Source organism: Rhinolophus hipposideros (genome assembly GCF_964194185.1).
Source record: "Rhinolophus hipposideros genome assembly, chromosome: 2".
Taxonomy (NCBI): domain Eukaryota; kingdom Metazoa; phylum Chordata; class Mammalia; order Chiroptera; family Rhinolophidae; genus Rhinolophus; species Rhinolophus hipposideros.
The window spans coordinates 50,701,201-50,727,867 of NC_138048.1; the positions used below are offsets into that span (position 1 = coordinate 50,701,201).

Here is a 26,667-nt window from a genome sequence, read left to right on the forward strand (position 1 = left end):
TAAAATATCCTGTACCAATCTGTAAATTTTCATACAAAAAACTACCACTCTAACATTTTTCAAATTATAAGTATGCTGCCAAATTATTATTTAGAATTAATATTGTCTATTTAAAATTCATTTTGCAGCGACCTCTACCTATTTTAATCTTATGCCATCTCCTAGAAGCTCTATCTTATTTTTGGCATTTCACATTTGCTGGTTTTTTCCATGATCAAATATGATTTTTCAGGTAAAAGTAATGTCAGAACCAAAATACAGAGGTCACTTTAGAGCAAAAGGATGTATGAGTGTGGCAGGCAGCCCCAAAGATGGCCTCAGTGATCCCCACCTACTGGCCCTCATGCCCTTGTGTGACCTCCTCCCCTTGAGTCAGGCTGGACCTAGTGACTCACTTCTAGAACAGAACACTGCAGAAGTAATGGGATGTCACCTCTGAGATGAGGACATAAAAAGACCGTGGTTTTCCTCTTGGGCACTTGCTTTCTCTCACTCTCTCAGGTTGCTGGCCCTGGGGGAAGCAAGCTGCAAGTAATGAGGCAACCCTATGAAGAGACCCACATGACAAGGCCTGTCAACAACTACACGAATGACCTTGGAAATGATCCTGCCCCAGTAAAGCCTTCAGATGAGACAGCAGCCCTGACTGACAGTTCAACTACAACTCCATGAAAGACCTGAGTCAGAGGCACCCAGCTACGCTGCACCTGGATCCCTGAACCACAGAATCTATAAGATAACATAAAATATAAGATGACATACTCATTGCTTTAAGCAGCAATGTGTTGGGGTAATTTGTTATGCAGCAACAGATAACTGATACAACCGTACCTTCAGTTTGGGGATGGAACTGACACTTGTGGATAGCCACGTCTCAAAAAAATATAACCCACTGGGAGGGTTAAGAGCAGGCCCTTAAAACAATCAGAATAGAGAGAGGTGACCCTTCTTTCTTCCCACCGTTCCATAGTAACTCCTTGCACTCACTAGCCAGGCTTCCCTCTGCCACAGTGCTGGGCTGAGGAGTTTCCCTTGGACACAGGCTGAAGATATGCTGGGCAGTGAGGGGGCCCCAGGAAGGGGCAAAATCAGAGGTTGATCCCAGAAGTCTGAGGTCGCCTGCCAGGACTAGGAGTTTGAGCTGGAAACTTTGTGTTTTTGTAAGTGGGACTCCTTTAAGTTTGGCAGGAGTGTGGTGGGCATGAATTCTTGGCATCCACCCCAGCAAGCTTGCTGACCCTGCCCTAAGCTTCCCACACATTAAGAAAGAAAAAAATCAAATCCACCCTGGATATGGTTAAGGTTGAACCCTGATCCAAGGGCTTTTTAAAGGACACTTCTACTTTATATTCAATTCTCACCATTACAAATATTGGATTCTGCAAGATCATAGTTAAAACTCTTTGTTGTGGGATATCAATTTATATACATATAAGGGCTAGATCAAAACATTCCACTTTAGGCTCTCTGATATTAAATTAAAATTTATATAAATATATGAAGTATGAAACTTTCAAAAAGGCCTAAATGATAAAAAGTTAAGATCGGTAAGTATTCACTGATATGCCTATCGCCTTTATCATAAATAATATACTATTCAGAATTCAACTATTTTTGAGTCTACAACTCAGATACTACCAAGCGAACTGCCATGTATGAGCCATAATACTCTAAACTTTTTACCTCGAAGACAAATAGGAAGATCTGGTAAATTTTAAATTTCCAAATGTTCTCAGAAAGAATTATGAGAAGCATTCTCCAGTTATAAAACACAGGTGGATAATCCATTTACCCTCAGTGAACTCTCTGTGTGTTGTGAGTAGCAATGAAAAGATTCTACGATCTTTTATCGACTGTTAGCTCAGGGAATAGAATAAGAGCTTAGGAAGGTCTGGTGCCACCAGGCCGCCTGAGAGGGCTAAGAACCACCCCCATACATTCCACCACAGTGAAGCTTTGATCTCCTGAATTTGCCTATGTGATAATTCTATGTATCAACTTGGCTAAAGTATGGAGACCAGTTTTTCAGTCAAACACTAGTCTAGATGTTGCCATAAATGTATTTTGTAGATGTGATTAACATTTGCAATCAGTTGACTTTAAGGACATTTCCCGCCATGATGTGGCTGGGCCTTACCCAATCAGTTGAAGGCCTTAAGAGCAAAGACTGAGGTTTCCCAAAGAAGGAATTCTGTCTCCGGACTGGAACACAGACATTCTGCCTCAGTTTCTAGCCTTTGTACTCAAGCCTCAAACATCAATTCTTACCTGAATCTTGTTTTTTGGACTTGCCAGTCCCAAATCTCTCTCTCTCTTTCTCTCTCTCTCTTTTTCTATATATATATATGGTAGATCCCTAATACATTCTATACTTTGAATTGACCCCTATCTCTGTCACCTGCACAGTCCAGCTCACTTTCCAAGGCCTGGTTCAACCACGTCTCCTCCAGGAATTTTCCTGGATACAGGAAAACTGTATCCTAGATACATTCACAGCCCATTCCACTCCTGAGGGATTTAGTGCTATTTGGAGACTTCTCTTGGATTCCTGATGTGAAAGCTAACCACCATGGCTGTTAACGCCCTGCGAGGATAGACAGGGTCTTGTAGTTTGTAATCCTACTAGCACACAGTGACACCTGGCGCACACTGGGTGCTCATTATGACTGCCTGGCCATACTGAGCAGCCTTTTCAGCTTACTGAAGTCCCCGGGAAAAGGCCCTGCATGAAGGGCTGAGGACCCTGCCCAGGCCACCCATTGCCTGGGAAGGTCCCAGGACGCTTTCATATCAGACAGAAAGAATAGGCCGGGACAGAGGAAGACAAACGTCCCTCACGATCTCCTGTAGGATCTGGCCCTGGGTGTAGGCAGGGCACACCTCTGACCAAGCACAGCCTTACATGCGGGGGGCGGGGGGATTGTGGGGGAGGCAACCACATGGGTGAGGAGCTGGTGCCACCAGGAAGGCACCAGAAGAGCGGGAGACTCCCAGGAGAGCTAAGATGGTCACCAACAAAGGCAGACTTGCGCCTCTCTGACCTACCCATAAAGTGCCCTGACTCTTGTGCTCATTTCTGTCGTTAAGTCCATGGTGAGGTTTCCATCGGAACCTCTGTGTGAAGCTGAGCTTCTCGGGATTCTCATTGTAAAAGCAATGTTAGCTATTCAATGTACTTGCTTCTTGGTTCATGTTTCTGGCGCTTCAGGAATCTGTTCTGTGAAATGCGCAAAAGTGACAGAGCTTCTCACGTCACAAGCCCATGAGAGACTCCAGGGTCACCAATTCATCACTCACCACCAGCCAGCCAGTCCGCAAGAAGAGGACAACTCCAAAAATGTTTATCATGCAGGACGTGAACACACCATCCCAGGTCCCGAACAGCACTGGCTCCCATACAAACAGCTGGGTCTTCCACCAGGGCTGGGGCTGGTCCAGGGCCCCCTGAAACAGAGCACATAGAAGTCAGCTCAGCAGCAGTCGGAGGGCCAGCGAGGGGAGAGCAGGGAAAGCAGATCAGGAGGAGGTAGGAGGACTCAGCTTTACAATCATCCCATCTCACGCCCATAGGGCAGCCTGTGTGTACACAGACACCCAGAGTCTTGAAGATTGAGCGTGCGAAAGGATTGCTCTTCTCTCCTAACAGCAGTGATTCGTGTACCCATACGTATGTATGGGTACTAGTTGTTCAGCAAACACAGTCCCTTTCCTTTTGGCCACTCAGTAGACTACATTTCCCAGTCTCTTTGCAGGTACGTAGGTGTTTGCCGTGTGACTGAGTTCTGGCCCCTGGAATGTAGGTGGAAGGACTACTGCCACTTCTAGGTGAGTGTGGGATTCCGGGTTCTAGCTCAGGCAGTGGTCATGAGCTGTGGGTAATGCCATTGTCCCTTTCAGCCCTCCAATCCTAGAGGGGATAGCAGCTTCCAGCAGTACCTAATCTTTGGGTAACCTTACTTGACGTTTTTTGCTCCTTCAGTCCGTCCTAACACTTGTGTAATGAATTCTGTGTAATAAATTCCCTCTTTTTAATATACCTGGGGCGGTTTCGGCTTTCCTGACTGAACCCTGGCCAATCCAGTGATCTCTAAGCCCCCTTCCAGGATTCTAAAGCATTGTTCCACAGTTGTCTAGAATCAGAGGCTAATAAGTGGTTAAACAGATACCTTCCTCATTTTTCCAATTCACAAATAACAAAGACACTTACAGAACACTCAAATGGAAAGTTTTCACTAAAAAGACTAAAACCTTGTGGAAATACTAAAACGATCTTAAACAAAACCAGAAGCAACTCATGCTGTGAATGGCTCTTGCGTAGGTTTAATAATTAATCAGAATCAATAGAATCTTCCAATCCCCTCAACCACCCACAGCAGTGATCAATGATCCTGACCTGGGAAACTACTAAGAACCACGGGGTGCCATGTGTCTACCTGGTGTGCATATGTAATCTATGAACACGGTAAAACGGCAGGAGGAAAAGCAAAGTCACAGGGACGTAGCTCCTGAGTGGCTGAAAAGCATGAAAGTGCCCGTGATTCAGGACCAAAGGTTGAGGACAACTGTACTTGATCCAAACAAACGGAGGGGATCCTAGCTCCTCTTTCCCTTTTTTATCATACACTCATGGATCAAGAAATCATCAGGGACATCACTGAAGCCATAGGGACAGTTGGGCCAGGGGACTCCTTGGTGTCCCCTGTCCACCCCTGACTCCAGCTGGAACTCCTTTTTCCTGTGTGTATTTCTGTCCATCGGTCTTTCACAAACCACAAATGAGGCATCTCCTGAAAGTCAATCAATGTGAGAACAGTGATCATGGCTCAGAGCGAGGACCCTACCAACCTATGCTTGTCCTTCAACAAATGGCACCAAACAATGTATTTGTTGAAGGTAGGATTGTTTTCCAGGATACTAATCTCAAAATTCAGGCCATGGCCCAACTTCCTGTCTCTGCTCCTGTTCAGCTTCCTACCATGGCTTGTTACAGGCTTATTATTTATTAGAAACAGTAATGACAATAGCAACTATCAGCCACAAAGAATAATAACTTAGAGTGCTTTCAGCTTCCACATTCATTTTCTGCTTTGATCCTCCCCACACCTCTGGGAGGCAGGCAGGGGGAGGGCCCCTGTTTACAGCTGAGGAGAGAGCCTGGGAAGAGACATGACTGCCCAGTCCACAGCTGGGGTCTGAATCCCCTGCTCCAGACTTTCAAATCTGGACGTTGCCCTGTATCACCCACTGGTCACTTGCCCTTTTCTCTCATAAATTTCAATCTTTCAGGTTTCAATTTCTAACATCGTGGACTTGGCTTAATTGTGAATACATCTGCCTTACCCATAAAACTCCCGTTGTGATTTTAGAAACTTTATTCCTCTTTTATTCCAGCCTTCAAATTTCCACTCTGAAGGCTGTTTTGCGTGTGTGTTTATTTACCTAATGGAACATGAAAAGCCTTCCACTCCCTGGATTTCACTGGACTAAATCAGCCTTAATGTTGCTTCCATCCTCAGGTGCTTTCCAAAAGTCACCTCATCCACATAAACCCAACTGTGGTTGAAAAGGTTTGTGATGAATATCAACACACTCTTATCACTTAGGAAGTTCCAAGGGTTTTAGGAATGAGCATGGAAACCAAAATACGTTTCTTGTTGTAAATCACAGTACCACCAGCCCACGCTCGCTGTGCCCTGCCAGCTCTCTCCAGTTCCCTTTAGCTCCTGCTCAGACAGGCTGGGGGCAGAGCCATGGGTCTGCAGCATAAGCAGATATCCAATAGGAGGACAGAATATCAGCTTCTCCCACTAGCGGGACCTCATACCCAACATTCTCCTCTACAGGACGGTAAGGAATCCTTCTCATCTGGAAAATGCCCTCTCAGACTGTCCCTTTGTACCTCTACCCAGTCCTTTCCATCCCCCAGGGGAGGGGGAGGCAGAACAGCTGAAGTGGCAATAGGTGACAGGTGGGTCAGCTTTGGGCTGCCTTATTAATTAAGCCCCATGGGAGAAGTCTGGTCCCAGCTGTTTCTAACTCGCTCAGACCCTCACTGTCCTCAGATTAGGTCTCAGTCATCAATTCCAAACAAGAGTCCAATTCGACCTTCTATGACCTAGACATACAGGCTGTGGGGCAAGAGAGGTGGCAACAGGCTGTGTGCTGTTCCCCAATATGGAGTCTACTGGAAGCAGAGGTGGGGACTAAGATAAAGGAGTGGGAGAAGCAAAGCGGCCCCTCAGAATAGGCACTGCAAAACATGCTCGAGGGGCAGGGTCCTCTCCTCCCTGAGGACCCTCAGCTTGGCAGGGACAAGCTTGGCAGGTGCCAGGGTCACAGCAATTTGGAGCCTGGATCCAGGCGCTCACACCTCCGTGCTGCTCAAGGCTAGGTCTTTCCTTCCCACACTCCCCGAATTGGAAGCTGGACCCTTGTCCCTCTCAGTCCAGGGGCCTGTTCCCCACACTGGAACACCACGGCTGTCTGTTTCAGTTCGGAGGTACAAGTCTTTTTATGTGAATAGAGAATCTCTACACCTGAGCGGGCGTCTAGAAAAGGGGGGAAAGAGCAGCTGAAATGTGCCCAGAGGAGGAAACACTCTGCTTCCTGCACCCACAAAGCTGAGATGAGTAAGAAAAATACCACAGGCAATGCTGTGAGTTCACGCCCAGGAGCCTTTTGTTTCAAACAGCACGTCCCTTGGGCAGGCCATTTGCCAGCCCTTAATGAACACATCGGAAATGTGAGATGACACCTCTTCTCTCTTCTGGCAGATGGAGGAGAAGAAACCAGGTGAGAAACCCTGTTTCTGCCCACTTGGGTCAGGAGTGGGTCAAAGCAAGACGCGGCCTGCCCGTGGAGACTGGCTCCGCCTGGAGCGCACACATGAGCCCGCTGTTTGCTTTCCGAAAGCTAATTATTAATTATTAATTACATATCACAGAGTCCCAGGATGCTGCTGAGCTGTGATCCAGTGGGCAGAGTGGGCACACCCCTTTCCTCTGGCTCAGAACAGGTACCGTGTGCTGGAGCTGGGCAGGGGGCCAGCACGGCCACAGGCTCCATGGGTCAGAGCCCTCCTGTGGTAACCCAATGAGATCAGAGAGCCGCATACCTGCATCGGGGGTTTGTGTACAGGTCAGATGACATGATGAGTGGGAAAGCTTTTTGTAAGAACAAGTACCACAGACAATTTTAAATGTGGGCAAAGATGTCTACATGGAAGTTGGGAGGAAGAGAAAGAAAAGAGGTCTTATTGAGGATGCATTTTCTACTTTCCTGGTTACTTTGCCTCCATGTTGGAGGAGTACCCCTGCTCTACAGTGCAGACCTGAAAGCTACCTCTGCAAGCCCCGCCCAGTCCCAGCCCTTCTCTATGGCACCAGTTCTCGAACAGACGTGCAGTGAGTGCCTTGCACCCAAGTGGTGCTGGAAATGGAAACAGCTCTGCAGCGAAGGAGGCAAGAACCCACATGGAGTGGTCAAAGTCTGATTTCGCTGGGTTCCCATCTGGGCAGCACCCTTGGTCAATATTGATTCAGTCATTCCTAGAAATGGGAGATCGGCGTGGCAGAGTGGATTTCTTCTGCTACAAAACGAGTTCAAAAGCCAACGTCCACCTACATACAGTAGTTCTTCATGCTTGATCTGTGGTTGGTTTTTCCCAATCCTAATCCTTGTCCAAGGCTGGGAATCTCCCAAGGCACAACCTGGTCATGCAAACACACTGCCCCAGGAGTGGCAAGATGCTCAGACGCCATGACATTGATGCTGATGGGAAATCCCTGCTGAAGTTCTGTCTCCAGGACCACACACCATGTCCTTCCTCACAGAGCAGCCACTTCTGCCCTCACAACTCAGAGCCCAAAGACACAGTGCTCTGGACACCTGAAACCATCCACATACCATGCAGGACACAGGCTGCCACTAGAAAGTCTACCTGGGTTTAACACGAGGAGAAACATAGACCCTAACAACCTCTCCCAATAACAGGCAAACCAGCTACAAAAAGGAAAAAATCAACTGCAAAAGGTTCCTTCTTCTAGGTGCTTCAGTGGTTCAGCCAATATATCTGTGTGAGAAAGTCTTATGTACTGAGTAGTTTTGACTTTTGGAATCACGTTCAAGTTTTACGAACTCAAAATAAGACAGAATCAAATCAGCAGGTTGAGAGATAGAAATTAAAATAGAATGCAAAGAGAAACAAATTAACCTTAACTAGTTCTAATGAATAACATAACACACAGAGGTGTAAAAAGAAGTGACCAGAATAACTTTTGAACTCAGTACTGTGACTACGTGCTCTCAATCTAAAGACAAAAATAACTACAAACTAATATAAATTCTAGTTAGAAATGTTGTTTTCTGCAGGGGTAGGAGTTACCAATTCAGAACCTACATTCTGTGAATCGCAGGATTGAGCAAATAAGGAAGTATACCGCATGGAAGTCAAGTTTCTCACTGTTGGAGAAGGGAATTACAACTAAGGAAAAAGAGAAAAGTAGAAGAATGAACCCTAGGGTGATGGACTGAAATTACAGCTATCAGTTTGAATTTATGGTTTTTAATATACAAAGATATAGAGCTAGATAAATATATATATATATATATATGTATATTTATATTCCTTCTCTCTGTCCACTTAAAGGGTGTATAAGTCAAGACACCCCAGTAGCAAAAAATATACCTAACACCCATATCTTGGTCTCTAAATATCATTCCTCACTTTAAGAAGCCAGGACTCTTTGGAGAAATGACTGATTCAGGGCTGAGGCAGAGAAAGTACAAAATGAACCCGGAATATTTTGTGCCAGAAAGTAAGGAAGTCCTTAAAAAAATGATTAGGACGTGTCATAAGACATAAAAGTGAACTTGCAGGGCTCTCACCGGCCAAATCTGGAACAGTTTGAGCATCAAAATAAATAAAATAGCAATAGAATACTCATGGAAAAATAAGAATCTGAGTCCATACAGATATAAATAAAGGAATAAACTAAAATATGAGGAAGGAGGGAAAGTCCTTCTTTTTAGGAAACCAATAAATATACGAATAAGGAATGATGGTGTTAGAAAATCACCATTTTGCAACCATCACAATAATTGATTCCGCCAAGAATCATCGATGGATACTAAAGCTAGTCAGTGAAAGATTGTTGAAGAACAGGATATTTCCATAGTCTCAAAATATCCCCAACGAAGTGTTTATTAATTACAGAGGGAAAATTTTTAATAACTTTAGAGTCGATTAACCTAGAGGACACCTAACCTTAAATAATCCAAGTAAACATCACCAACGTTGGGACAAATGGAAATCCTGTACATCCTCATATGATGCCTAGAAAAACACACAATATCACTCTATGGGCTCCCGCCAAAAATACAAAACCTAAATCTAATCAAGATCATGTCCCCAACTGAGGGATATTCTGCAATATAAATGGCCTGTGTTCTTCAAAAAATGTCAAGGTTGTGACAAACAAAGAAAGGTTAATAAGGAATTGTTCCAGATTAAAGGAGACAAAAGAGGCATGACAACTAAATGGCATGTGTGACTCTGGATTAGATCTTGGGCCACAGGGAAAATGCCATAGGATATTAGTGGAATAATTGGCAAAATTGGAATATGGAACTGTGGATTACATAATAGGATTTAGTAGTGTTAAATCTCTTGATTTTGATAAATATATTGTGATTAGGTAAAAGAAAATTCTTGTTCTTGGGAAATATACTTTGAAGTATTTATGGATAAGGGTATGTGATGTCTACAAATTACTTTCAAATGGTTTAGGGGCTATATATATGTTATACAATATAACATTAAAATATGTCATACATGGACTAGATACATATATATATATGTATATGTACATATATGTACATGGATATATATATAGAGAGAGAGACAGCAGGCACACACAAAAAGTAAAGCAAAAGGGCAAAATGTTAACAACTAATAAATCTGAGTCAAGAATATATGGGGGTTCTTTGTACTATTGCAACTTTTCATGTGTGTGAAATTTTATCAAAATTTCAAACTTTTAAAAATAAATCAATAATAATTTCAATAAAGGCTATTTTTATAAAAGCAGTCCAAACACATTTTTAAAAAACAGCTTTTTTTCCTCTTGCACCCCTAGTACCCAACAGGGAACAGGTACCTACTAAATGTGAGTAAGTTGAATGAACGAATAAAGGTGCTTTAGAAAGTAACATTAGGCACCTCTCTTAAAATGGCAGAGTAAGCATTTTCCTACTTTCCAAATCACCGTGAAAATGATAGAAAAGATGTCATTTTTTAAAAGTATGAAACTGTAATTATAACTAGAAAAGTGAAAAAAAAACAAGTGATACCAGCAGATCAGACATTTGGAAAAATTCCTGCAGATGGGATTAGAGGGGCAAAAAAAAAAAAAAAAAAAAAAACACCAAAGGAAAGAGCAACCCAGGACAGCTGAGAGAAGAGCTGTCTTTAAGGCACCTGAGAAGCTTCAAGTTCAGCGTATCCTAGAAGCAGACATGGGCCAAGGGCATTCACTGAGCATAACGTTATCTTGAAGGCTTAACCATGTGTATGGAAATAACATATGTGGCATGTATAATAGCATTAAAAATGAGGAGAAGGGGGTTTACAAGAGGGTCTATATGATTGCCAAGTTCCTACATTTTACATTGAAGCAGTAAAATATTAACTCTAAATAAACTGTGAAATGTTTAAAATATATATTTACATTTTAATCCCTAGAACAGCCTTTTTCAAAGTTTTTGGTCTCAAGACCCCTTTACATTCTTAAAAATTATTGAGGTCCCCAAAGAGCTTTTGCGCATGTGTGTTATACCTATCGATATTTACCATTTTAAAAACTTAAAGGGAGATATTTTTAAATATTAATCATTTAAACATAACAATAAGAAGCCTATTAGCTGTTAAAATAAGCGACATATTTTCATGAAAAAAATAATGATTTTTCTAAAACAAAAAACACTTCTCTTAGTGAAAAGAGCCTTTATTATACATTTTACAAATCTTTTTTACTGATAGAAAACAGCTGGATTCTCATAGCTACTTCTGCATTCAATCTATTGCAAAATATTGTTTTTGAAGTACATGAAAAAATAATTGGCCTCCCACACTTCTATAGTTAGAAAAGGAAATAGTAATTTACCTATCCACATATGAAAAAAAATTACTATCACTCAAAAAATAACAGAATCATCAACAACAAAAAAGATGACATAGTATATAAGAAACAGCAGTAGCTGCTAATTTATAAGAATTAAAGGAAACTTGAAAGACATTAAGACCCTGCTGCTCAAAAGCAGCAAAACTTTAATGACTTAAGATTATGTCTTCTTTTCTATGAGTCCAATAACGTCACTTGGTTATTCACTTAAACACACACACAAACATATCTCACTACCATAAATGCTATTTTTAGGTTTAAAATTGTTTTTAATTAAATATTATTGAGGAGATGATGGTTTGTAAAATTGCATAGGTTTCAAGTGTACAATTGTATAATACATCATCTATATATCACGTTGTGTGCTCACCACCCAGGTTTTGAATTTTTATAACTAACTATAACCAACATAAAAATGTTGATTATAATTACAGAATCAATTTTATAAACCTTGACAACTTAAAAATAATAATCCACTAACAAAAAATTAGACATGAAGTGAGAGAAATGGAAGGAGTAAATGTGCCAATATCTTCTTTTTTTCATTATCAGGAAGCAATAAGTATACTGATATTAAACTGGAAACTTGGTCAAGAAATTGAAGTACAAATATATTATTTAAAGTTGTAATGATAACCACTAGGGAAAATGAAACTAAGAAATCATTAGCAGTGACTATCTCTGGGGAATGGGGGTGTAGAGAGAAGGGAAGAAGGCTTTTTGTTTCATATCATTCTCTATTGCTTGAAAAATTTTTTTACTACATGCAGGTGGTGCTTCTATGATAAAAACACTAACTTATTTTTTATTTTTTTAAAAAGTATTTCAATTGTGACATTATTTTAAAAATCAAATGCTGACCTCGAGTTAGTAATCTGCTTACAACTCAATTTCATTTTGGCAGTGGATGGATTCAGCAAAAGATACCTGTGCATTGAAGCACATTTTAAATGTATGGGATAAACAAGAAAATTGAAGATGGGGTAGCCTTTTATACAATTAATGGCTGTCCTTAAAATTTGTGCACTTTTTGAAAAAATTAGAATTTGTTTTTGCTCTGTGTTGTTCTATACTGACAATTGTCCAAAATAAAAAACTTACTTAAAATGAGACGCGGCTTTCTGTTTTAAGTTAAATTATATGAACACAGGGATTCATGCTGGAGCAAATTTATCATCTGGATCAGACATAACTATTTTTAGTGCAGTCAGGGTTGCTAGGCCACCACCGCCTCAAGTTCACCAGTAAGCACCTCAGTCCTGTAACTGCTGACAGGAACTATGGTGTAACTTACAAGCTATCTGCAGATTAGGAGAAGAACAATGTAGAATTTTTTACACAGACCAGTGGTTTTCACTCCACTATCTTTTTCTCTTCTTTATGCCTGTTCATGTGAACAATAAAACACTCACACACAAAAACAAAAAACAAAGGAAATATGAATCGGATCTTTCTCCTGAGAAGTGGTAATGACAAACATTATCTTATTAGAAACCATCAAAGCCTGAATAGGTGCTGTCTCTAAAGATCTTTCATGCCAAGTTATCCTAAAACATACCACCCCAGTCTTTTGATTCAGGTATTAAAACTGAGACAAAAAAAGAAAAACACACAAAAATAATAATAAAACAATTTTAAGAATGAGATTACATTATACATGATCATAAGTTAAGAGAGAAAGAGCCATTAAATTGAATTATACTCAGGAATGTATATTTCTTTAAAAGTTACTATAATTATTTGATATTATTCTATGAATATAGAACTATCTAATGTTTAAACTGTTATTCTGAAGAGATACATTTTGGTCAGAGAAGTATAAAATGGATGAAAAAATGAGCTAAAACTCTGGGTGTTCAATCAGGCCAGACCAGACCCTAGCACCAGCCAGTGGCACCGTAGGCAAATTACAAGAACAGTACTTCAGAGTCATTAAGAGTCTCCGTGCAAACCCCAACTATTCAATGATGGCAGAGACTGTATTTTTTTCCGGATCTGGCCATGGATGAAACGTACCCCAAGGTAGTAAGAAGTTTTAAAGACACCTTGTCCAGTCATTCACAATTAGGTAGAATGTAGTAATCATGTATGTGTTTGCTTTTCTACAGTTCGTGTTATAACACCATAAAAATCTTGCTGGCCAAGGAGAGATGACACTCCCTGGGCTAACCAGTTCCTAGAGACAGCAAAGGGCGGACTGGGAGCATGCCTTTCATATGCAAACCAACCAATTCCCAGTCAAGACGCCAAGCCATCCCCTTTGTGGAACTCTCACACACCTAAACCATCTCAGGGCCAGGTACTAGGCAACCAGAAACTACCCCCATTGCCCAAAGCCCGCCACAACTATTCAAACCAGACACTCCTAATCTGCCTTACCCTATTTTTGCTACGGAAAGTCCAGGGAAGGCTCTGGCCAGGCTTTACCCTCACTCCTGCTTCTGCCTCCTGAAGATACTGACCAGATACTGAAGCTTGACCAGATACTGAAGCTTCCCTCCCCTGTGGCCCTGTGTGGCGTGGCATTCCCCCTTCTCTTGTAAAATATAAGTAGGAAATTCTACTTTCAATGGCATTGACCTCTCTGTGTCATCACTCAGTCACCTCCATAAATGAAGATCCTGTGGGTACAAATCAGACTGAATCCCATCTAATTCATTTCAGTGAAGAATCACTTTCATTCCAGGTTCCAGGACACCTTCATCCAAAAAATGTCTCCATTCCACTTTTTACAAATATGCAGCATTTGCAGCCCAGTTGTCATTTTCAGGATTGACCTCTTAGGCTAAATAATAAACAGGGCTGCAAAACAGAAAGGGGGAAAGACAAAGAAGAGCAGGAAAAGGTGACAGTGCCCCCATGAAAGCCTCAGACTCAACTGAATCCTGAGAATAACTTCTGTCCTCTCTTCTCTCCCAGATTCCAGGACCATAAGCCTCTTCTCGTCTGCCACTTCCAAAAGTTACCACTGGTGGTTCTTACAGTGACGCTAACAGCTTCAGCTTTGAGACCTTTCACTTGCACTAAGTCCCTTCCAGAGATTACACCAATTTTGTATTTGTCATTTGTATCCTTTTTACTAAAGACAATCCCTAAATATCATATAAGCTTCATGCACAACAAAAACTGGGAGGGAGAGAAGGGTCACAGCTCCAGAAACCCGCAATGTGAGCCCTTGTCTTCTACCCAACCATTCTGGGCCCCATTTCCTAACCTTTTTAAAAGGAGGGGCTCACAAGACAGTCAGGTCTTAAGTTCCCTTTTCTTTTGTCCTCAGCTGCATTCACTTTTCTACATACTAATAAAGCAATAAGCTATTAGCTGGCACACAACTGCTAAGGCTCACTTTGCATATTGGCTTTTTTAAAGATGCTAAAACAGGCCTAAAAATGATAGCAAAAATACAAGTCAGTTCTTAACTGTACACTGGCTAATGAGAACACAGAAAATAAGAGCAAAGCTTTTGCAGTGAAGCCTGACATCAGTGCTCAAGATTATATTCTAACCTAAAGATAGGATGTGTTAAGATCCACCCAGAGCTGTAATGTATGGGGTCAGGGGTCATGGGCTTGGTCCTAGCCTGGCTCCACTACTCTTTGCATGAGTGTTTGAGCAACTCATTCATCTCTGGGCTTGTTTCTTGACATTCTGAACAAGGGGACTAGGCCAGAGGAGTTCTAAGAACCCCTGTGTCTCTAAACGTACTCGCTTCTATCTTCCTCTCTTGCCAGCGCTCCCTCCCTGTTCACCAGTGCCCTGCAACTTGACCAGACTCTCTTTCCTACTCACACCACACCACGCTAACCTAAGTAAGCTGCTGAAATGAGGAGACAGGGAGAGAGCACGGGAGGAGAAGACAGAGAAAGGAACGAGAGGGCAGGAAGTCAGGCAATGCTACGGCATGCTACGAGGTCCCACGAGGGTCACACTCTGGAAGCCAGTCTGCATACACCGCCTCCCACACATGGGCCAGCTGCCATGGCTCTGATGGGGCACCCCCTCCCTGGGTTTGCATCGGGGTTTCTAGGGTGATTAGCTCAGCCCCGCCAAATGCTAGCCCACAGACTTCCTAAAGAAGGGTCCCCATGGGCCTAATTCTGCTGGAGCTTAGGTCTCTGGAGGAAAGCTGGATGAAGAAGAAAGACTACAAGTCATTCATACTAGCGAATCTGCAGGTTTTGGTGACTTGTTCTCATGTCATAGCATGACACAGCTTCTCTTTAAGTTTCTTTGAAGACTACCCAACACTGGGAGAAGGAAGACAAAAACCTCAGATTAGTTGGAGGCATTCCTTATTCCATAGTAATTAAAAGATTTCCGTTTTAATATCTCCAGCAGAGATCCTGGTAAGGATAGGCACTCAATAAATACCTGGTAAGTGGAGCTGAATTTTCCTCCTATTCCCAATGTGTTGGATCCTGATAAACTTCAGATCTCATACAGCATGTCTACTTGCTATCGCTCCCTGTCTCAGGCGACCGCCTTTCTCCTGCCAGCTTCATCTTCCTGACTCACCATGTCTGTCACAGTGCTGTCTGCCCCCTGACCGGCAGAGACAGGCATGCAATCGAAGGTCGTTAGCCTTCCATTCACCTCCCTACGACACAAGCTTTTCCTTAGCTTTCCAGCCCCGTGTTCACAAACAGCCTACTCTACTGGCTTTCAGGGTAAAATCTGCTTCTTCCAATCATTGGACACACACTGTATTTAGGGTTTACTATGTGACAAGCACTGAGCCAGATCCTTCTGCATGTGGCATAAAAACCCTGAAAATCAACCCACCTTACCGTTGTGGAAACAGCCTGGGAGCCTCTGAGGAATTTGCCCAAGGGCCCAGCACATCTAGTGCACAGTGAGAACGTGGAACCCAGCTTCCCAGGTTCCAGTCCACACCATCAAATCACACCACGCCTCAGCGAAGCGCCTGAGGAAAGAGACACCTGGAGCAAGATTCGTACCTGCCACAAATTCAGTAGGTCCTCAGACACACACACACACACCCATCTGGGTCTGGGAAGTATCCCATCCTCCTCAATGGACTGCCCACCGAGCAGGTTGTCCTGGACAATGTCCCACATCCTGGTTTTGGCCACTGGCATTGGCCAGAATTTGGGATTCCAGCCATCGGTCTTCTACTTGACTTTGCTGTCCTGAGTCATGCATTTATCTGCCAACTGAGCCTTCTCATCATTTATATCACTATCTCACTGACCGAATACATACTCCCTGCCTTAGTTTTATTATTAGCCAACATTTACTGAATGCTTATTGTGAGCCAAGCACTATACTAATTATTTACGTGAATTATCTCTTTTGATCTTTGTCGTTCTCTAGGGTAGGTCCTATCACTGTAGCCATTTTATACGTGAGAAGATGGAGGCTTAGTGAGTAACTTTCCCAAGGTCACAAAGTGTTAGAGCTAATACTTGAAACCAAGCAGCACAGGTACCCTTGATTGTCACACCACGAACCCTTAGACCTACAGCCTCTTCTCAGCTGGTCCACTTATCATTGACCAGTGCAAGCGTGTGCACGCGTGCACACACACACACACACACCCCTACCTGAGACTAGTAAAGCCAAACCAAGAATCCAATCATTCACCTCTCCACCTGACTCACAAGCTTCCCCACTCTGGCCACATTTCCTGAGAGCTACTTTCCTGTCAATGACCAAGAAAAGAGCACATCTAAACTGGCAGGCTTGGCATAACACCCCAGCCTGTCTTCCCAATGGGCCTTCTATCCCATGTTCTGCAGGACCCAGAGCTCTTAGCTGAATTCTTCACTCCCAAGACTGGAGTAAAAGTAGACAAAGTTTCGTGGAAAACTTCTGGAGGGCCAACCACTCCCAGAGTTCAGCTTCAAATATGTCAGCCACCCAACCTGCTCTCCGTCCCCCACACAGGCCTTGGATTTCCCATCTGGGTGGCTTGGCTCACGCCATTAGGGCAGGAGGCATTCAGCAGAAAGAATTAAATCTTGGATCTTGGCCACAAACATGCCTGGCTTCCAACGGCCTCCGTTTTCCATCGGTCAAACCGTAACAGTCATATCTACTTCAGACTATTATTATGGAAATCAAATGAGGGAACGCGTGTTAAATGTTCAGCACATAATAAGCGCCCGCCGACTGATGGTTACCGTTTTCTTACCCCCTCAGCCTGGGAGGTTTCCCAACTTCCCCCTCGGTCCTGCTCCCACCAATACTCTAAGACCTGCTGCAAACAATAGCTGCCCCCACCCCCAGCCAGGCGAGTCACTTATGTTCACAGAGCGTCTTCTAGGTGCTGAGCACTCGTGGCAGGTCTTGAGGACACAAAAATGAATGGAACACGTCCCTGAACTTAAGGAGCTCACAGTCTTAAGGGAGACAGGAAAGAAACGGCACACCACACGGTAAGTGAGTGATAGAACGGCTGCTGGCGGCTGCGGCGGCTGCGGAAGCAGGACAGGTCCATCCGAGCTGAGGGCCTTGGGGGTCAAGAGAAAGAGTTGGAACTGCACTGTGAAGGCACTGACAGGCTCCAGGCAAAGGAGTCACGGGCACAGATTTGTGCTTCAGGAAAGGACCGCTGCGGGGGTGATGTGGAGAAAGACGTTAGCAGGGTATGAATAGTCTGATCCAGGAATGGTACCTTGGACAAGACAGTGCAAAGGAGACAGAGAAAAGGGGATCGATTTCCAACGTATCCACGTTGAACATTGTCCTGACGTTGAACACCGTCCAATCCTCCAATGTTTGGAGACTAAGAGAGGGAGATGAGAGGGAGGTGACACAGAGCCCTCTGCATCCACATTTTAAAATCAACTTTCTTCGGGCAGTTACGGCACTTTAACTTGCATTGTGGTTACCTGTTACTTGTTCATTTGGTGAGTCAACTAACATTTATTGTCCACTTAGATTCCAGGTACTACCTTAGGTACTTGGGATTCCAGTGACAGACCAATTTAGTGAGAAGTATCAGCAAAGACCAGCTTAAGGGACAGATACAAGCACAGAGCCTGGGGAATGGTAAGCTTTGGCTGGACACAGAGGGAGATGGAAAGGACTCAAGCCGGGTCAGACTGCGCAGGCGCGAGGCTAAGGAGCCTGAACATTGGGTATTCAACATGGGAGCCTCTGAAGGTTTTAAAAAGGGGAGAGCGCATCACAGCTGAGCCTTAACAGATCCCTCTCACAAAGGTGAACCAAGAATGTCTCAGTTGTCTCTGTGTTTGGAATCCCAGGAGACCAGGGCGTCACATGTTCCATCTGCGTATTATTTGCATGCCTAACACAGCACCCATTATTTAGGAGGTAGTCCACAGGTATATGCTCAGTGCATAAACACTCATGTACAGTCTTACACATCCAAACAAAATGTATGGGAAGTCTGGTGAGAGTGGACAGGCTAAAGAAGGTGTAAAACCCCTAACAAATCAAGGTCTCTCTAGGGGTCCTCAACCCCACTAAGAATGAGGCTACAAGCCCTTTTACTCAGGAGTGAACAGCGCTGGGCAACAGTCTGAAATATCTTTGAGGAGCTACTCCGAGTCTCTCGTCACTCATTTCTAAGCAGCTTGTACACGTCCAGGGCTAGGTGTGAGGAGCAGGATACAGCCCTGGGCCTGCCAGGGGAAGAGGAGCAGCACCTTTTGCTGATCACTCACCACCTGCCCACCATCATGCTTCATTTTTCACATGTACCCCTGTACACGAAGCGAGGGTAACTAGCCAGTGTGGATTTCCCCTCCAACCGTGAACCCCATCTGCCTTACCGGCCTCTCCTCCTTGGCTCAGGACTCCTGGGTTCTGGCCTCTGCTCTTGCTACTGTGTGAGGCCTTGAGTTGATTCTCTCCCCTCCTGGGGGGTTCGTTCCCCCTGTGATAATGCCAGGAAAGCCTCCTGCCCCTCTCCACAAAGGGACACTGGAAGCGCCAAGGCTGAGTGATCGTTAACTGGCAGAGATACTGGGAGCAAGCAGTTTCCTGATAAACACCTAAGTCCGGATTTTTATTTTTTAAGTGATTAACTGTCTATTTCTGGGGAAAGCCACTTCAATTCCATAGCTACACTGAACATTTACGATAACTAATGATCAACTGGAAGAAGATAAAGAAAACTCTGCAGACATCGGGGAACCCAGAAATGCATTAGGCTCCAGTGTATATGAGTTTTTCAAAACTACATTTTCCTTCATACATTGGTTTGATTTAATATGAAAAGGCGTTCATATTATCTTAGGCCTCACTCTGACTGTTCATGGAAAATCTCCATGTGTGGGGGGGGGAGGAAGGGAGGTGTCCAGGATTCAAAGTCTACTACAAATAATAGCAAAGAAGATTCTCTGCACACAGATGGTTAAGCATTGGCTATAATATTTCCTCGATTAAGCTGTAATACCGAAATAAACTTCCGAGATAATCGCTCGTAAAACAGTGCACTGTAATTCAGCCTCCTGTCCGCTGAGCCCTTGCTCACAGGCCTCAGCAGATGCCTCACAGACCCCCTGCCCACCCCCCAGGCTTACCTGCTGGGCTGCCTCGTGGAAGAGTTCCTGCACCTGAGACATCTGGGCCATCTTCATGGAAATAGGGGTCCTGGGAGTCTGGATGGGGAGAGCCCTCTGGAAGGTAAACACCACCCCTGGTCAGGCTGGCTCCTACTTCCCTCTCTCCTGGTCACCCATCCTTTCTCTGTATCAGATGGGCCCTGGCTGAGGAAGCACCCTTCTTCTACCTCATCTGGAAACTCGCCCCCCTCCCTCTTTGGTACTCAGACAGATCGCACTCATCTTTCAGAGGTTCCCTGTGCTCAAATCACGCTGTCCTAAAGCCACAGCTCCCCCCAGCTCTTTCTGTCTCCCCTGAGCTTCTTCAGTGGGGTGGGAGAGGGGAGGACGGGGAGAGGGTGTCAGAGCCAGCTGCCCAGCTGCCCAGCCCTTGAGGACACAGTTTTCCCCTCCTCTCCCATCCTGTGAACCTCTTTGCCCAAGGCAAGAGCACCATCGTTCACTAGAACTGGTTGGAGGAGGTGAGGGAATGCAGACGGGACATGGCAGAGTGGGGAAAGGATAGTTAGGAGGTGATCTTGGGGTTCCTTCTGGTGCAGGGCCAGAAAGGGGTAGGGTAGTGGAGAGAGTGGGTTAGAAAAGGATGGCTGAGCACCATTACCAGGACTCGGTTCGCATCAGAGCACCAGAGTCTTCTCTTGGCACTGGACCCAGCTCTCCTTGGGACAAGGACTTTGTACTGAGCTCTGTGTGACCCTCGCCCCCAGCAGAGTGCTGGGAGGTGGGCCCGGCTCTGATACTTTGGAAGGAGGAGGAAAGGGGAGAATAAAAGAAGGGGTAGGGACAGAGCGGTGGTCATGTGAAAAGAACATGACCCAAGACAGTCACCAGGGAAGGAGAGGAAGGGGAAAACTCACTGAGCAGTATTCAAAGCAAAAGAGTTGGGAGTTGGAGCGGGGCACTATTCGTTCAGAGTGAAGTTAGGGAGCTTGCAGGGGTTTAGTGGGCTACAGAGACAGAGTGCGAAGGAGCCCAGAAAGGTCCCCACCACTCTCCGCCCAGCTCTTTCCCGTGCAGATGAAGCCCTCAGCCTCGCATGTCCTCTGCCTCTCAGGCCTTTGGCCACGGAAAAAGATCCTGAAATTTAGGGAGATCCATTCGGGAGCCAGAGCCCAACCCCTCGCACCCCCACTTACGCGAACCTGGTATGGCGCAGCCCACTGCCCCTCCAGCCGCAGCCCGGGTACCAAGCTCCCCCGGGACTCTGGGCCGGGAGGAGGCAGCCTGTATCTGAGAGTCCGTACCTGCGCGCCAGGTGACGGGGAGAGGAGGTGAGGGTGTGGTCTACCAGAGGGGGGGCAAAGGTGACCCAAGCCTGGCCCCCTTCCTACAGGACAGAGCTCCTCCGGGGAGGGGAGGTGCCCCGAAACCACTGTGCACTCCCCACCACCAGCCTCCTCGGCCCTCACCTGCTCGCTGGACAGCAAATTCCAAGCACTGCATCTGCCCTGTCCCCGCCCCGCCGCCACGTGGCTGACCAGGTGTCGCTGTGTGAGTCCCAGCTGTCCCGCTGATGAGGCGTGTCCCTCCCTGACTCGGGCACCCCAGCCACACCTGTACCCACGCGAGTCTGAGTCCTGCTAGAGAGGAAAAGGGTTGCAGAGCCTTCCTCTCTTCCGCCCTGAAGGGCTCCGTGCTTCCAGACAGCTCTCCCAGGACGAGAAGAAAGGGACCGGATTCGTGACCCGGGTGGAAGGGGACTGGAGGGGAGTGGTAAGGGGGAAAGGGCCTGCCAGCCCTCAGACTTGTCTCGACCAACCACTGCTACAACCGCCCTCAACAACTAGCTCAATGCAACCAGCTGAGGTGCCCAGCCTGGGATGAGGGATTAGGAGACACGACACAGCCTCCTCACTGAAGCTCTAGCTAGGGAATTGAAGTCTAACTCTGCACACCGGAGTGAGAAAGGCTGGGAGTGGGAAAGCCTGCTGCTCCCCCACTGGTCCTGCAGACTCCTGGGCAGGTGCAGAGCATTTGGACAGGGGACTGAGACTCTGCTGCAGGGGTCCCCAAGTGCAGCTGGCTGCCCGACCAGGAGGCACTCTGTCAGGCAGGAAGCAGAATCTTTTGCCAAGAAAAGTGCTCTTGAGCATGTGAAGTTGTGGGGAGAAACTATCCTCACCACCTTCTACAAGACTCAGAACCATCATTGGGGGCCAGGGGTGAAGTAAAGTTTCCAGGGCCCCAGAAAAAAACGAAATTAATACACACACACAGATTAAATTATCTCCACGCCCAATCTGGCATATTTCCTAAACCTTAAATAACTTGCTAGGCTTCCATGTGGGCTTCTGAGAAATAGGAGGGCAGCTGGGAGCACTTCCCACGCCCACATGAGCCTTTGTGTGAAAATCCCTAAAAATAGAGGTTGTTCTTTTAAAAACAAAAGGGAAGGCAAAGCCCTGGGAACACTGACAGAGGCTCAACCTCTCCTGCTCCAGCAAAGAAGGTTGTGTGCGTGTGTGTGAATATATATAACATTAAATGTGCCATTTTAACCATTTTTAAGTGTACAACTCAGTGGCATTAATTATATTCACGATGTTATGCAACCAGCACTGCTATTTCCAAAACCCTTTTATCACCCCAAACAGAAACTCTGTACCCACTAAGCAATAATTTCCCATTCCCCTCTAACCCGCAGCCCGTGGTAACCTCTAATCTAATTCTGTCTCTATGAATTTATTTCTTCAAAATATTTCACAAGAAGTGAAATCAAGCAATATTTGTCCTTTTGTATCTGGCTTATTTCACTTAGCATAATATCCTCAAGATCCATCTATGTTGTAGCGTGCATGTGAACTTCATTTCCAGCAAAGAAGTTTTTAATAACCCATCTCTGCAAGAGAAAAGCACCCTATAATAAATTACAGATTAGCCATCTGTGAACAAAGGATGGATAGGTGGGCTAAATTACACGGTCATCATACTGGAATCCACTATATATATTCATATATTACATTTATATGACTAATAGGGTCATCCTTATTATTCACTTTGGGGGGTCACACATGACACTTTGTTTTTTTGTCTCAGGTTGGCTTCCTCTTTGTTATCACCTGTCAAGACTCCCTCTAAGTGTCAGTGTGAATTCTGAAAAAGTCACATTCAATTCCACATCAGCCCGAGCTAAAAACATCACAGAAGGAAATTCACCCCTCTGTTCATAACCTATATCCTGTCACTCATCCTTTTCTAAATAAATGAGAAATTCCTTTCAAAGCTTATAAGTATCTTCTAAACCTAAGAAAAAATGCTTGTTTCTGTTCATTTTGAGGCTAGAGAAACCTGTCCATCTGCAAATAAAAAAGTATATCCTGCTTAGTGTTCATTTATCTTACAAGAACGATACTAACCTTAAAAGAAACACTCTTGCATTGAAAAATATTGCCCTGCATATCCACTGAACAGGACCATTCCATTTTTGAGGTCATTTATCCTACGTGACCTAGTATAAGGATACTCATTGTATCATTGATAGATTTTAAAAACTGTAATAACCTAATTGTCCATCAATAGAAGACTGATTAAATAAGTTATGGTATAGCCATATTATGACAGCCAGCATTAAAAAGAATTAGGTGTTTTAATGGGACTCTGTTCATCACATAATAAGGAGTAAAAACAGTTAAGTTGCAGAATAAAGTGTATAGTCTATTTTTTTAAAAAAGTAGTGTATATATGTATATAGTTTGTATGGAAAAATGCATATCAATCTCCTAATAGTGGTTATCTCCAGAGAGTGGGATCAATATAGTAAATATAGTAGGAGAGGAAATTTACTTTGGTGTACAGATTCTGGATTTTTATTACAATTTTTCTTTCTTACAAGGAGCACGTGTTACTTTTGGAATCTAAAAGAAAAGGCGAGTAATAACACTAGAAGACAAACAATGTGGGGCACACTGCATTTTCCAAAGATGGCTGCACTAACATGTCCCATCCCATATGCTTTTCTTGCATTATAACATTGACATTCCTCCAAAAAGGGATGGGGTCTGTGTTCTCTCCCTTTGAGCCTGAATGGGCCTTGACCAAGAGTAGAAATAGAAGAGAGGACACTGCATGGCTTCCTAGGTTAGGTCACATAGGCAGTAGGGAATCCATCTGGCTTCCTTGCTCTCAGAGCACTTACCCTTTGAATTCAGCCACCATGTTGTGAGGAAGCATAGGCCACGAGGGCAGGTCACATCAGGGTGTTCCCAAGCCAGCATCAACCAACCACCTGATGTGAGTGGAACAAGCATTCAGATGATTCCAGTCCGCAGCCTTAGATTCTTCCAGCTGAGGATCCAGGCATTGCAGAGCAAAGATAAGCTGTCCTTGCTGGGCTCTGTGAATTCCTGACCGGAGAAACAATGACAGATAACAAATTATTGTTATTTTAAGTCACTTAGTTCTGGGGGTAATTGGTTATTCAGCAATAGATAGCAAATACCTAGTGTGTCCAACCAAGGTAAAAAAAGAAACTGTTTCTTTTAACAACATTCTTATGGTATTTCATTGTGTGAATTCACTGTTATTGCTGCCATGTGACATTTTTTTTTTAAATCAAAATATATTCTTAAACTCACCTTTTTTCTATTCGGGGACAACCCCAGCTCCAGCGGAAGCCCACAGAGGTGAGGTTGCTGCTCCGTGCAGACAGAAGATCCTTCCCTCTTTCCCTTCCAGCGGTTGGTCCTGAGAATCGCCTCTGTGAAAGCTGGAGAAGAAACCATGTCTTGAAGAATGATCTCATTTGTCAGAAAGTCTGGACCCTGGGGACGGGTCAGAGCTTAGACAAAGGTAACCAAAATGAAAATGTGAGAATAGTTGGAAACATTAATTCATGACGTAGATATGTACATATACAAAAACGTGTCTCACAGCCTACGCCCTAGCACCAGATTTGGAAGAGCTGCAAGCGGTGGGCCAGCTGGTCTGGTGGCCCCCTCCCCAGGCTGGACTCTACAGTCACCTGGGGGTGGTTTCAGAAAACAGCAATACCTGGGTCTGGGGTGGGGCCTGGGCATCAGCATTTTCTGTAACTCTTCAGGTGATTCTAAGGTACAACCAAGTTTGAAAACCATGGAATTTCAATAGTTTTGGGGTGGTGTTTTTGTTCCCCCTTCTCTATAATACCTGAGAGATAGAACACATCCTGTCCACAGTAGTGTCTTGCTCCAGTTACAATTTTCAATGAGAAAGAGGTGAAATATCTCACTTTGTGATACACCTCCCTGGGACACGTCTGCCTGTTTCAAAAATCACAGGAATTCTGTACATATTCAGAAAAGTTTGCTGGCTGTGGGAATGAAGTCAGGACTTGCACCTAGGCTGCTTTCAATACAAGGCTCTCTCCTCTACACAATGCAGCCTCTCCAATCCTTGTCAAGAAACAGAACAGAAAAACGTTTCCTTCTTCCTGGACTTTGAAATGTGTTTCTATAGCCCCAGATGCAAGAAAAAAGTCTGTCAGAAGGGCTGTCAGGTATTACTGGGAGTTGGAAGGTGGAGATTCAGGAGATGCAAATCTGACCAAGGTACAAGCCTCAGAGCTACCAGTTCCCAGAGAGGCGGAGGCAGGACCCTGGGAAGACCAATGACTTCCGGGGTAGGGCTGAGCAGAGAGGGAGGGGCTGTCACTGTCCTGCCACCTGACAAGGTGTCCCCAGCTCCTGTTGAGCAGGTTTCTCTTCCAGGATCTAAGCTGTTCGTTGACTCTGGGAGTTTGCCCTCTGACGAGACAAAGGCATTCTCCTATCAGCCACCTGGCATCTGGCGTGAGCCAGGACCTGGTGGGCCCATGAGAAAACATGTGATGCAGAGCGAAGCCTAATGAACAGGATCCGGTTGATTTCATGCATGACAGTGGCAGTCTTACTGCAATGCACTGTGACAACAGTGCAATTATAGCACTCAGCATTTGCTTAAAAAATATCATATATGGAAGACCCAAGGAAGACCTCCAAGAGTCTGGATGAGACAAGGTAGCTTTGAATTTGAGTCTGGGTTCTTCCTTTAGACAATGCGACCTTCCCAAGGTCTTTAAAGTGTCTGAGCCTCAGTTTCTTCATTTTTAATATGGAGTTAATGATAAGACGTGCCAAGTCTACCTGGCAGAGTTGTTATGAGCATTCTAAACTTTTGCTGGGGATTGAAATCCAGCTCAGCTGTTGTTTTCAAAATCCACCATCTTTCCTCCCATTTTGAAACGCACGACATTTTCTGGTCTGCTATCCAGAGCCCCTAACTCTAGCAGCGCTTCTTCTACAGCACCTGCAAGCTTTTTGTAGCCTGGTGTGTAACTCACAGGGCTTGGAAGCTCTTTTTCAACCATATTCACCCGTTATCTGTTGATCACCAAGCACTGTACCCAACACGGACACACGATGGGGAGCAAGACAGCTCTGGATGGGCAGAAAATCAGATTCTCACAGTAATAAGCAGATCACTACAGACATCCGTGCTAGAAGGGGAATGTCCAGGGTGCTCCAAAACTCTGACATAGTTAGGAAGTGGGGGGAGAGGCTGAGGGGAGGGTGGTTATGACCTCATCAGGGAGATCAGAATAATCTTTTCTGAGGAAGTGATGGTGGGGCTGAAATCGGGTAGGAGGTTTAATAGGTAAACAGCACCGAGAAAACTGGCTCTGTGGCAGAAGGGGACAGGACCACGGATGAGACTGAAAGCATTTCAGTAATGAAGAGCAGAGAGGATGAGGCTCGCTGTTGGGGAGGCTGGGGATATGGGCAATGCACAACCAAGCACCATCAAGGTAAGGAGCTTAGTGTTTACCTAAATAGCAACTGAGAAGCTTCTGAAGAGTTTTTGCATGGCTGTTTGGAGAAAGGATTGGAGGCCATCCAGAATTGATGTGCAGAAGCTTGCAGGAGCTCAGGCAAGACTTGAGGGTGGCCTGGGCTGTGGTAGTGGTAACAGGAAGGAGG

The 26,667-nt window shown here is 44.7% G+C and overlaps 1 protein-coding gene across 1 annotated transcript in view; it reads right to left on the reverse strand.

The window, feature by feature from the left end:
- The window catches only part of SLC12A8 (solute carrier family 12 member 8), a 116,635-nt gene extending 96,867 nt beyond the window's left edge, over positions 1-19,768 (reverse strand). The window contains exons 1-2 of the mRNA XM_081077516.1: positions 19,694-19,768; positions 3,298-3,444 (exon numbers count right to left, since the gene is read on the reverse strand). Coding sequence (XP_080933642.1) covers positions 3,298-3,444; positions 19,694-19,750 — 204 coding nt within the window. The 5' untranslated portion in view covers positions 19,751-19,768. The remainder of the gene's footprint in view (positions 1-3,297; positions 3,445-19,693) is intronic.
- Between the last annotated feature and the right edge of the window lie 6,899 nt (positions 19,769-26,667).